The sequence below is a fragment of the Hyperoodon ampullatus genome (genome assembly GCF_949752795.1).
Source record: "Hyperoodon ampullatus genome assembly, chromosome: 1".
Classification (NCBI taxonomy): domain Eukaryota; kingdom Metazoa; phylum Chordata; class Mammalia; order Artiodactyla; family Ziphiidae; genus Hyperoodon; species Hyperoodon ampullatus.
Genome location: NC_136914.1, coordinates 95,902,326 through 95,915,553, shown reverse-complemented (window position 1 = coordinate 95,915,553; position 13,228 = coordinate 95,902,326). Strand labels below are relative to the sequence as shown.

Here is a 13,228-nt window from a genome sequence, read left to right as displayed (position 1 = left end):
GGCAAATATTAGAATGAGGCAAAGTCATATTTTTACATATAATCCACTCAGTGTCCAAGTGTCCCCATCCCTCCTTTCTCCATCCTGCCCTGGATAATCTTATTCACCCCTGTAACTTAACTGACCCTTACAGCAGGGATGGCAAATATATGACATACAGTTCTAACATGCCACATAAATGTTTTGTTTACTGTCTATCTCCAACCACTAGGATGTTAGTTCCACAAGGGTGGGGAATTTTTATTTGTTTTGTTCTCTGTTGTATCCCTGTACCTAGAACAGTACACTTGGCATACATTAGGCACTCAGTAAGTCTTATACGCTACCAACTCACATTTCTTTGACCACAGCAGACACCACTAATCCATCCCAGAACTTTTCCCAGGCTGAGGCCTCTAAATCCAACACAGAGATTCAGTACTTACAGAACACTAAGCAAGGTAATACTTGTGAGTAAGATAATATTTAGAGGGATATAAAGCAAGCAACACAAGCTCAATGTACCTAATAACAAAATCACCATGTTCCCCAGCCCTACAACAACCCATCCTCCTTCTTATTCCTAAGTCTATCATTGTTAATGGCATCACCCTTCCCTTTATCTCCCAATCTAGAAATCTCAAGATATTTCTGTCTCTGACTTCCTCCTTTCACATATAATAAACAATAAACATATCCTGTCAACTCTATTTTCAAACTTTCTCAAAAAACCATTCCCAATGTCACAGCAATAAACCAGCCCTTTACCTCTTACCTATACTATTGCCATCAGCTCGTAAGTTCCTGTAATGTCCTCTCCAATCTACTCTCCTCAGTTACCAGAATTATTAAAACACAGATATAGATAAGTTCACATCACTCACTGAATTAAAAAATATTAAATAGTTCCCCTCCAACTAGAGCGGCATGACTCTGAAGCTCTTCTCAATGAAGCCCCAAATGACCTTCCCCTACCAGTAGTCTCCAGAACTCCTGTACTCCATCCACATTGCCAAACACCCTCTCACCTCCACAACTCTGACCACGCTACTGCCACAGAATGGAATGTACTTTCCCATTCTGCTCTGCCTGGTGAAATGTTACCACTTCCATAGAAGACATACGACCCACCACCAGGAAGAACTGTTCTCTTCTCTCTACTCTGTGGAGTTTTCCATCATTCAACTAATCAGTCACAAAGTCTTACAAAACTTACTTCTTAAATATTTCTCAAATTTGACTCCACTCTCCACCTCTACAAAACTGCTCTAGTGCAGGCCCTAATTATTTCTCACTAAGGCTGTTGCAACAATCTTTCTGCCACCAACTCTGCCCTTCTCAAATCTTTCTCCACACTGCCAATTACTGTGAAGCTACCTAAAAAGCAAAAAAGAACATGTCACTCCCCTCTATGAGGTGTTCCAGCTCTCCACTCCAACCCCATCTTCCTAACTCTCCCACTTTGATTTGAAAACCCAAGAATGTTCTAGTTCCTTCCACATACACATGCTCTTTCCTCCCTGTCCCTTTGTTCAGGATATTAATTTTCTCCAGTTTTCCTATGAGCTACTGGTTCTACCCTCCTCCAAGACTTGGGCTATTTCCCAACTACCCTTCAAGATTCAGCTCAAGTGTCACCTCCTAAAGAAAACGCTTCTTTTCACCCTTTCAGACAGTGCTAAATGCCTTTCTCCAGCATTCCCACAGAGCAGGTGTGAACAGCTCTCATTTAATACTCACTGTATCATGTTGTAATATCTGTTTACATCTATGAGTATAGACTGTGAACTACTGAAGATCAAGGATCATGTTTTATTCATTTTTGTATCTCTAATGTGTGACAGACTGCCTGGCACATCTTAGGTCCCAGTACACACACTGAACTGAATTGGCAGGATGGCATTTATCATAATTCAGCTCAAGGCAGAATGAGCTGTACACGGACGAATGTTTCCTTTAATAGATGGTAAGCTCGAGGGCTAGAAGAGCATCTCATTCAACCCTGTGAACCCAGCATCACAAACACCAAGTAGACTCAACAAATCCTTACTAAACTAAAAGGAACTAGAAATTTAACTGGGCTATAAGCATCCTTCCAGAATTTCTTAAGGCATCTAGGTTTCTGGGAATCAGGAGCTTAAAGTTGGTGTCTGAATGCCAAACTAATCAGGTGGTGCTGGTATAGGCTAGTTTTTAAAAAAAAAAAGAGGGGGAGATTCCCTCCATAAAGCTAGACATATACACTATAAAATTTCAATCTTATATGAAAATAAAAAATTAATAAAAATACCTAGTGAGACATTTTTGTAAAAGGTTTCCCCCATTACCCCTCCTGAGAGTAGCTATTGCAATCACTGTACATAACAACAGGCCAACATAGAGAAATCACTGTTAGAAGTATTACATTTTGCAAAAAAGGAAGTAGATGCCCATTTATTCTCTGGGTATCAGCTTCTAATACAGAGCTTTTAAGAAAGAAAAACTGGGACTTCCCTGGTGGCGTAGTGGTTGGGAGTCCACCTGCCAATGCAGGGGACATGGGTTCAATCCCTGGTCTGGGAGGATCCCACATGCCATGGAGCAACTAAGCCCGTGCACCACAACTACTGAGCCTGTGCTCTACAGCTTGTGAGCCACAACTACTGAGCCTGTGTGCCACAACTACTGAAGCCAATGCACCTAGAGCCTGTGCTCCGCAACAAGAGAAGCCACTGCAACGTGAAGCCCACGCGTCACATGAAGACTAGCCCCCGCTCACAGCAACTAAAGAGAAAAGCCCGCGCACAGCAACAAAGACCCAATGTAGCCAAAAATAAATAAATAAATTAATTAATTAATTAAAAAAGAATATTTACAGCATTAAAAAAAAAAGACAGGGCTTCCCTGGTGGTGCAGTGGTTGAGAGTCTGCCTGCCAATGCAGGGGACACGGGTTCGTGCCCCGGTCCGCGAAGATCCCACATGCCGCGGAGCGGCTGGGCCTGTGAGCCATGGCCGCTGAGCCTGCGCGTCCAGAGCCTGTGCTCCGCAACGGGAGAGGCCACAGGAGTGAGAGGCCCGCGAACCACCAAAAAAAAAAAAAAAAAGACAAAAATTTCACAAACATGGACTGTCTCACCTCCCAAGAAGCTACTCGAATTCATTAAATATCTTGATGCAAGTCAAAACTTTTAAATCTCTCTTAGTAATGCTAACAGCTAATTTAAGAAAAATTTCACTTTCATAATTCAAAAGCCCCCAAGTACTTTTATATCTGACCAAGGAAAAAAAAAAGGCAAAACAATTTACATTTAGTGAATGAAAGATTCTATTAGTCCCATAACATTTTTTATCAAACCTGTAGTCACAGTTAACATCCTTACCTGAGATACTCCAGCTCTGGCTTGATGAGCTTTCTTTTGGTCACCCCAGTTCCCAGTAGCTAAAGAATATTTTAGGCCATCAGATATAATCCTTGTTTTAATTGCCAACTCCAAGTTAAAATCCTTTCCTCGATCAATGAACTTCTGGGCATAGATCCGTACTTCTTTAAGCAAATTCTTAAACATTCTGCCCAATAAAATGTTTTAAACATGTAAAGGTCTACAATATGCATGCTTAACAAGGACAATATTGCCCACAAGGGGGCGACAAGTGGTTGAGGTAGAGGGAGGGAAGTGTTATTACATTTTATATAAAAAGCACAGACGTACATATGGTACATAAACATATACAAGCAAAGCAATTAGAGAAAAATAGTCAAAAGAGGCCCCTTAGTGGGGCGATAACAAAATGAGGTTGAAAAACACTAATATACAACATAATAAATAACCGAACACGTACAAAACATTGCTAATATTATTTCTGTATTAAATTGCCCACATTATTTTTACAAATAAGTTCTTCTAATTATAGAAGTATTATATGTTCATTATAGAAAATATGAAAAATATAAAAATGTATCAAGAATAAGATAAAAATCACATATAACCCCAATACTGAGACAACCACTGCTAATATCTTGATAGACTTCCTTCCAGCTTTTGTGTTTTTATAAACTGCAAAGCAGAACTAATAAAAATTCCAGGGCTTCCCTAGTGGCACAGTGGTTGAGAGTCCACCTGCTGATGCAGGGGACACGGGTTCATGCCCCGGTCCAGGAAGATCCCACATGCCGTGGAGCGGCTGGGCCCGTGAGCCATGGCCATTGAGCCTGCGCGTCCGGAGCCTGTGCTCCTCAACAGGAGAGGCCACAACAGTGAGAGGCCCGTGTACCGCAAAAAAAACACAAAAAAACAAAAAATTCAAAAAATTCCAGTATCAGCACTTAGAAGATCAAGGCAATAATTCAGCTTTCTCAAATGCTTTGTACAGAAAATGTAAACAAGTTATAAATTTCCTCACAATCTTGAAATTCTCAAATATGAAGTATCAATAGAACTAAACTGAGCCAAGTGGCAAAGAATGTAGCTAACTTCATGTGTACCCAATATGGATGCCAAGATAGTTTAGCATCTCAAGTGCAATAAACAATCTGAAGTGAAATCTCTCTACTTTTAACAGTATCATTCTGTAATTCCTTACCCTCTAAATAAGAATGCAAGTAGTGGTCCAGCAAGGTCCAATCTTTTGTTTCCATAGTGATCTCTGTCATCTAATTCTCTTCTACCCAAAGCTGCTAGCAGCAACCTATGAACCATGTACCTTTAAAAAAAGAAAAGAAAGAAGTAAAAAAGAAAGCATATGGTTTGGGATTTTTTTAAAACTTATACATTAAAAACATCAATTTTGACATTTTTAGCTTTAAGAAAAATTTTATCTCAACCACAGCTTGGCAAAGAACTTAAAACAATGAAATTTGACATACCCTAAGAAATAAGCTTTCTTGGTCTCACAAAAATCACTGACGCCAACATGAGGGAGCATTTCTTTCTGTAATACTTCCTTTGCATATTTAATTCTTTTCTCTTTGGTGACACCAGGCTTTGCCCCTCTTGAACCAATGAAATTTAGTGCGACATTCTGTTCTTGGATGACAAAAGCTTCATCGAGAGAAGGTTTAACCTATCAGTTAATTTAAATAAAAATTATTTTCAAATTCATATCTTTACTTTAAAATAAGGCAACTGTCACTTAATTTATGTTAAATATCCCTATGAACCTAACTGAATCTGCAAACATTTTTAGAAATTCAAGCAATCACAAAATCTTAGAACTTGAAGACACCTTAGAGATCTAGGGACCTCTGAAAAAAACCCACTCATCAGCACAATTATACTTTCCAGAAAAATACAAATAATTCCATTATAACAGAGCACAGTGAGTCTTGGGGATGTTTTGTTTGTTTTTTACATTTTAATGAACAGTGGCTTTAAAAAGTTCCTTTCAAATATCTAAAATCAATTTAGAGAAGTTTAACACTCAAATTAAAATTTACTAAGTCTCAAATGAATAAATGTGTCATACTGTTTTCAGCCTTGGTTTAAAAGGTTATCTTTTAAGTATCTAAATACTTATTATCTTTAAGTTTTTTTTTAAAAAAAAGCATATGACTATTGCCAAAAACTTAAAGTAAAAATCTAACCAGAATCCATTTTTGTCATGTAACCATATCAATAAATACTCTAATAACTATACTCCCCTTTCTTTGTGACCGATGTTTAGCCTGTATTTTACCTTATTTGTCTGTAGTCTTAAAGATTCTGAATGATTCAGGACAACTTTAAGAATATCAACTACTCCTTAGCCAAGGATCATCAATGGAAAAGATTGGTAAGGAAATGCATATTTCTCTAGACTCAACAATCCTTCCCACAAAAATAAATAACTTTACAGTGGCGGAACCTAACAGACGGCACTGTGAAATTAACATTACCAATAATGGGACAAAATAAAATCATGTGACTCCTGATGTGATGCCCTGGAAAGCACACAATATGATCTCTGTATTTGTCCTGCCAGAAAATGCATAAATTGAATCTAATCATGAGGAAATATCAGAAAAACCCAAATTGAAGGATATTCTACAAAATAAATGGCGTATCCTCTCCAAAAACTTCAGTGTTATGAAACACTAAGGAAAAAGACAAAGGAAGATTAAAAGAGACTAAGGAGACATAAAAACAACATGCAATACATTATCCTGGATTGGATTTTGAACCAGGAAAAAAAAGAAATGCCATTAGGACATGATCAGGACCACTGACATAAACCTAAATAAGATCTCCAAGTTAACAGTATGTACTGCACTGAAGTACCAATTTTAAAAATTGTAATACTATGATTATGTGAGTAAATATCCTGATTCTTAGGAAATATACACTGAAGTATTTAGGAGTAAAAGGGCATGATGCCTAAAACTTACTCTCAAATGATCCAGAAAAAAACAATGTGTATATATAGATAAAGAGAATCCTAAAGCAAATGCGGCAAAGGTAACAACTGCTGAAAATAGGTGGAGTATACAGGGGTTATTTGCAACTTTTCTATAAGTTTGAAATGATTTCAAAATAAAAAGTTATTTAAAAAAAGATATCGGGCTTCCCTGGTGGCGCAGTGGTTGAGTCCGCCTGCCGATGCAGGGGACACGGGTTCGTGCCCCGGTCCGGGAAGATCCCACATGCCGCGGAGCGGCTGGGCCCGTGAGCCACGGCCGCTGAGCCTGCGCGTCCAGAGCCTGTGCTCCGCAGCGGGAGAGGCCACAACAGTGAGAGGCCCGCGTACCGCAAAAAAAAAAAAAAAAAAAAAAAAAGATATCAACTACATTTTCCCTTTTTACTAAACTGCATCAGATTAGTATGCTTTTACGATTTTCCTTACTACTGTTTCTTCTTGCTGCTGTCAATGAACTCTGACTGCCTCTAGTTTTCATGTCGATTTTACAGAGAATTGTCAAGAAAGAAGCCAAATGGACACATATACACTACCAAATGTAAAATAGAGAGCTAGTGGGAAGCAGCCGCATAGCACAGGGAGATCAGCTCGGTGCTTTGTGCCCACCTAGAGGGGTGGGATAGGGAGGGTCAGAGGGAGGGAGGTGCAAGAGGGAAGAGATATGGGGATGTATGTATATGTATAACTGATTCACTTTGTTATAAAGCAGAAACTAACACATCATTATAAAGCAATTATACTCCAATAAAGGTGTTAAAAAAAAAAGGTAAAACAGAAAATTAATTCATTAAATTCTGGTATTTATATGCCTTTAAAAAAAATAAATAAGAAAGAAGCCAAGGCAGGGCTGAAGGCTTTCACTACACATTAAACAGCATGGGGTTTGCAACAGCTAAACTGATCTTCAGAGCAGCTTTCTACTGTTTTTGGATTAGCAACAGTCAGTAACTTTAAACCTCTTGAAAAATACTATGAATATATTTTGCTTGCACATTACCATTTCCATCATCTCTGGATCTTCAAAATCATAAATAATATGCTCTAAAATATCTCTGTCAGACACAAAACCTAATGCTCTGAACACAATAATGATGGGAACTTCTTGCTTGATATATGGTAGGGTTGCCACAATGCGCTGACCAATAGCACTCTTTTTTGCACCCTAGAAAAATAAAAAATCATTAGAATATGAGAATACAGACGTTATAGCCATACATGAACATCACAAGAACCATTTTATATACATGTTCATTGTAGGTATTTCAAAAGAGGCATGCCTTTCATATTCTAAGGAACGTCCTATGGCTGCTTTTCAAAAACCACTGCAAGAGGTTTACTTATTTGATGGATAGACTGGTCATCTGAACCTGAGAGAACTTCCATTCTCTACTCTCTGTCTGCCAAGATCCTCTAGAACTGCTCCAGACTGTATTTGGAAATGACCTTTGGCTGCAGGTATGAACACAGACACCCCCCGTCCTTTCCCTCAACCAAAACAATTAAAAATTTTGGAAGAAAGAAATAGATGAGGGGAAAATAAGAGAGAATATAGCTAGACAAATGTGGAAAAAAGCTCAGAATGAAAAATAAGTACTAACTCAGAGTTGGTCTGTGACATATCTCCAAATATGAATAATATTTCAAAATCAACAAACAGCCTCTCTCACATAAGATTCTCTTCCAATTTCTCCCTCTTTAATTGCAACACAGAAGTGAAAAAAGTTACTACACTGGCATACAAACACCTGATTTCTCAATTTTAATCAAATTTCTTTCTTTCAATATCAAACTCTATCTTTTCTTGGCCTCATAACCCTACATTATCATGGTCCATCTAATAAGTTTCTGTTGTCTTCCTCCTCCTACTTCAGGCCTCCTTCCTTAGAAACCTTAACCCATCTCACGGATGTTCAGTAACAACTTTACATAAAGGACAGGCAAATCTTCATCTTGACCTTTTTCCTGTACTCTCAACCCTCCCATCCCAAGTGCCATTTGGCTGTTTCAACTTAGTTTTCAATTATTCCATTAGTTTCATCATAGACCTTTTTCAGAATACACAAAACATTAAAAAAGAATGCCTACACCATGCACCACGCCCCCTCCAAACATTTTGTCTAAAACTGAACTCACTAGGTTCTTTCTAAAAATCAATTCTTGGACGTTCTCTATTTTATCTAGAACCTCAGGAGAGAACGATAGAATTTTTTTCGCGGCTGCCCACGTGCTGCTGATACTTATAATCACAATGTTGGCAGCTCAGGCAGACTAGTCATCTTTTTGGGTGCACACACTTTAGGAGCCTAATAAAATACAGGAAATTCAGTGGCTGAGAATCCTAATTTCACTCCATTGCCAGAAAGCCTCAAGGCCCAAGGCAAGTAATTTGTAAAGTTGGAAAGGTGAGGGAAGGTTTCAGATTGTTTTAAAATAGCTACTGGGGGCACTAATGGGCGTAATGAAGCCCTTCGCAATGATTACACAAAGCCTGGTGGATACAAGGAGTTGTGAGATACCAACTGTCCCATACTTAGCCAGGGTTGACTACAAAGCACCCCGAAAGCACACAGAGTATGGGAATGGGCAGTTGGCTACATCTTTTAGCCACAACGTCCAAGTCAACAGAATCATTATGAACAATTGTCTGTGAATTAAAAAAAATTAAAAAGACTACACAGAGGGAGTTCCCTGGTGGTACAGTGGTTAGGACTCAACACTTTCACTGCCGAGGCCTGGGTTCAATCCCTGGTCGTGGAGCTAAGATCCCGCAAGCCAAGTGGCAAGGTCAAAACAAAAAACCTACACAGAAATATACGTGTATACTGAATTTCAACAAAATAAAGACCATACACCTTGATCGTTCACTTCATTCCCTTTAAAATATCATCCTTTTAATTTTATTTCCCATGATTATAAGACAAAGACTTTGTGTTTTTGCTCAGTGATTTTCAACTCTGGCTTTGCATTAGAGTACTCTGGGGAATTAAAAACAACAGCAACATGGACACCCAGGCCCGATTCTTAAATTGATTAAATGAAAATTTTGGAAAGAACCGAAGAATCTTAACTGATTCATCCTCATATCAAACTTATCACTAAATCTAGACGATTTTCTTTTCTTTTGCCCTCCATAATCCAGGCCAATGCTTATCAACAAAGAATGCACATCACAATAACCTGGGGATCTTTTCCAAACATTTGTACTTGGGCCCCATTCTACCCCCATTCACAGGTAAAAACCATTTTAATTCTTTAAAACACCTATTCCACACAGGATTTTAACTTCAGGCACTTAAACCTCTCTAATGTTCAAGTTCTTCTTCTTTATAAAACTTATTAAAGTGACATTAGACTCTGCAGAACTGTTATAAGAGCACAAAACTAGAAACCTAAACATCCATCACAAGGGAAATGGCTCAATAAATTATGCTATATCTATGCATGGAATATCACAGCTTAGAAACAATGATCAACTGCTGATCTAAACCTGTTTTTAAAAGATATCAGCAATGTTCAAACAGTGTGTATAGCATGCTCCCATTTTTTTTTAAATTTTTTAATTTATTTTTGGCTGCATTGGGTCTTCGTTGCTTCGAGTGGGCTTTCTCTAGTTGTGGCGAGCGGGGGCTACTCTTCGTTGCGGTGCACGGGCTTCTCATTGCGGTGGCTTCTCTTGTTGCAGAGCACGGGCTCTAGGCATGCAGGGTTCAGTAACTGCAGCATGCAGGCTCAGTAGTTGCGGCGTGTGGGCTCAGTAGTTGTGGCATATGGGCTTAGTTGCTCTGCGGCATGTGGGATCTTCCCAGACCAGGGATCGAACCTGTGTCCCCTGCACTGGCAGGCGTAATCTTAACCACTGTACAACCAGGAAAGCCCCCATTTGCATTTTTTAATTAAGACTATTTCTGGATGGATTCATGAGAAATTATCAAAACCAGCTGCTTCTTAGAGAAGAGATCTGGGGGTCAAAGGAAGACTAATTTTTATAGTGTATGCTTTTTTGTACTTTTTTGAACTATTTAATGTGTACACATGACTTATTTTTAAAATTTTTACAAACAAAAATGTACATGAAATTAAATAGTTAATTACAACAAATTTCCAGTATAGTTGCAAAGATTAAATCAAGCAATCTGAGTAACATAATTGGCACATAGCAAACAGTCAAGAAATGCTATTATTAGATTACGTTATTGTAAGTAACATGCCTATGGTAGGTGGCTTCTAAGATGGTGCCTAGTGATCCCTGCCTACTAATACTGCCTTGTGTAGTCCCCCCTTTAGTATAGACTAGATGTACTGACCTGTATCTAACAAAAAGAACATGGCAAAAATGATAGGATGTTGCTTCCAAGATTAAGGTATAAAAGATGGTGATTTCCACCTTGCTCATATGCTCTATGGCTCTGCTTAATTACTCTCTCTGACAAGTGAGCTGCCATATTGTCAGGGGCTGTATGGAGGGGAGCCGTGCAGCAAGGAACTGGATCTTGCCGACAGTCATGCAAATAAGCCTTATGATGATGACTGCAGCCCAAACACTTTGTTTGCAGCCCTGTGACCAGAGGACCCAGCTAATCCACATCCAGACACTGTGAGATGATAAATGTTGCTACTGGAGTGATTTATTACACAGTAATAAGTAAATAATAAAATGCCTACCATACAACACTGATAATATGCTCCAGAAAAACTTTTTGACTAAACATGCAGCCTGGTAACTTACAAAACTAGACCAAAAGGAATAAACCCAAATAGCATATAATAGTCCATACCTGTCCTCCTCTTGCCAGCATGCTAACCCAGATAGTACTGGTGGGTCGAGAAGAATTCTCCAGACATGATCTACACTCTCCTGTGTAGGCATATTTAGAATCCTTTTTGGCAAACACATAGACTGTGTTTGTTGCCATTTTCTCTTGAGCAATCAGAACCTATATGGACAATAAAATTACAGCCATAAAACCGACAAGGTCTTTGAATTAGAAAGAACAGTGAAAGCTGCATCTTTATTCAGTCTGACTGTATAGGCTCACTGAAACATCAATTCTTGAACTTTACACACTCCATTTTGCATAAACGCTTCACCAAAACATATAAGCTCAAACTGACCAAATTTCTAGTGTATATTATTGGGTTGACCAACCCAATATTTACAACTGAACAAAGTTTTGGCTTAATATAAATTCGGCTGTCACCTTCTTAAGAATTCAACTGCTACTTCCAGATTATACAAAAGTTTACTTTTTGATTTCAACGTTCATGATTTAAATCTTAATCATCATTTGGTAATTAAAAAAAAATAATGCTACTAGACCTTTTCGGATCCATTAATAATGAAGTATCCACCAGGATCCAAGGGGCATTCATTTAACTCACAAAGATCACGATCTGTTAAGCCATTCAATAGGCAGTAAGTTGAACGCAACATGATTGGAATTTTTCCTATAAACGTCTTCTGATGCTGCGTCTGAAGCTGCTCTTCGCCCTCTTTGATGACTGTCTTTGTTATATCAACATAGAGTGGAGCAGAGTACCTTTGAAAATAACAGCAGATCACAAGTGAGTAGTAAGGGGATGACGAAAACTCTCCACTGGCTAAAATGTTATTTTCTGAATCTTATTTCAATATCAGCTGCTGGAAAAGAAATATCTTTCTTACGTGAGATTTCTTAATCTGGCCTCATTTGGCATCATCGGTGATGGAGCACCATCTCTTTCCCAATGGGTAGGCTTGGAGAGGTAAATTTGTTCGAACTTCAGCAAGTATCTTGGCTAAAATGAAAACAAAAACAATGGAAAAGGGTAAATAATTTTTTTCCACAAACGATTTAATGATTCCATTTTAATCAACATTAACATTTTAGGTAGAAACAGCTCTAGAAAATGCCAAAGTTAATCCACTTTACTAAAATGGTGACTCTCCCAAGGCAACATCCATACTCCATAGATGTCAAGTTTTATACTTCATCACTTTCTTAAGGTGGAAGACAAAAGGAGATTTAATATATCACAAGTAAATAAAGACTAAGCTCTGAGTTCCTATCAAACAACTGAAATGGATTTGCATTAATGATCTGTATAGCTGTTTCATGTGCCCTCTCCTTAGTTTAGGTCAGGTTAACAAAGTTATTAGAAAACAAAGAAAAGATAAATTCATACAATTAGAAGCGTGTTCTAAACTAATCAACAGAAGACAGAAAAAAAGTAAACCTATCTCTTCAATTAAACGTACAGAAGACATCGGTACCAGCTATGGGGCAAGATGGATGCACTGATTTTGGACCCCTCCTTGTACACCGTCAAAGCCATTCTGACTCTGGACAATGATGGAGATACTTTTTGCCAACTACTGTGACGACAGCTACCCCAGTGTCAAGGAGCAAAAGGCCTTTGAAAAGAACACTTTCAACAAAACCTGTCAGACTGACACTGAAACTGCCCTCTTGGGAGGCCTGACAGTGGTATGCAAAAGCAGTATCGATCTCTATTTCTATACGATTGGCAGCTCATACGAAAATGAGATGATGCTCATGGCTATTCTGAACTGCCTCTTCTTCAACTCACTGAGCCAGATGCTGAGGAAAAATGTAGAAAAGCGAGCTCTGCTGGAGAACACAAGAGGGGTTCTTCTTCGTGGTGGATGAAATCGTAGATTGAGGGGTGATCCTAAAGAGCAATCCCCAGCAAGGGGTACAGCGGGTGGCACTAAGGGAGAGATGTCCCCCTTACAGAGCAGACCGAGTCTCAGGTGCTGCAGTCAGCCAAAGAACAGATCAAGTGGTCACTCCTTCGGTGAAGACCTCACTGTTCCTGGCTCCTTACCCCCTTAAAAAATCCACGTCTGCTGTGACTTCTCATCCAGTCCCCCAACTAAT

General features: G+C 38.8%; 1 protein-coding gene and 1 pseudogene across 2 annotated transcripts in view; one reads left to right on the top strand and one right to left on the bottom strand.

The window, feature by feature from the left end:
• POLR2B (RNA polymerase II subunit B) overlaps positions 1-13,228 on the bottom strand; it is a 54,665-nt gene that overhangs the window by 31,892 nt on the left and 9,545 nt on the right. Inside the window, exons 4-10 of the mRNA XM_079699721.1 lie at positions 12,013-12,125; positions 11,668-11,887; positions 11,126-11,284; positions 7,348-7,512; positions 4,825-5,021; positions 4,542-4,661; positions 3,341-3,527 (exon numbers count right to left, since the gene is read on the bottom strand). Coding sequence (XP_079555847.1) covers positions 3,341-3,527; positions 4,542-4,661; positions 4,825-5,021; positions 7,348-7,512; positions 11,126-11,284; positions 11,668-11,887; positions 12,013-12,125 — 1,161 coding nt within the window. The remainder of the gene's footprint in view (positions 1-3,340; positions 3,528-4,541; positions 4,662-4,824; positions 5,022-7,347; positions 7,513-11,125; positions 11,285-11,667; positions 11,888-12,012; positions 12,126-13,228) is intronic.
• Positions 12,616-13,149, top strand: LOC307060266 (coatomer subunit zeta-1-like; annotated as a pseudogene). Its single transcript has one exon. The product of its transcript is annotated as a coatomer subunit zeta-1-like (transcript).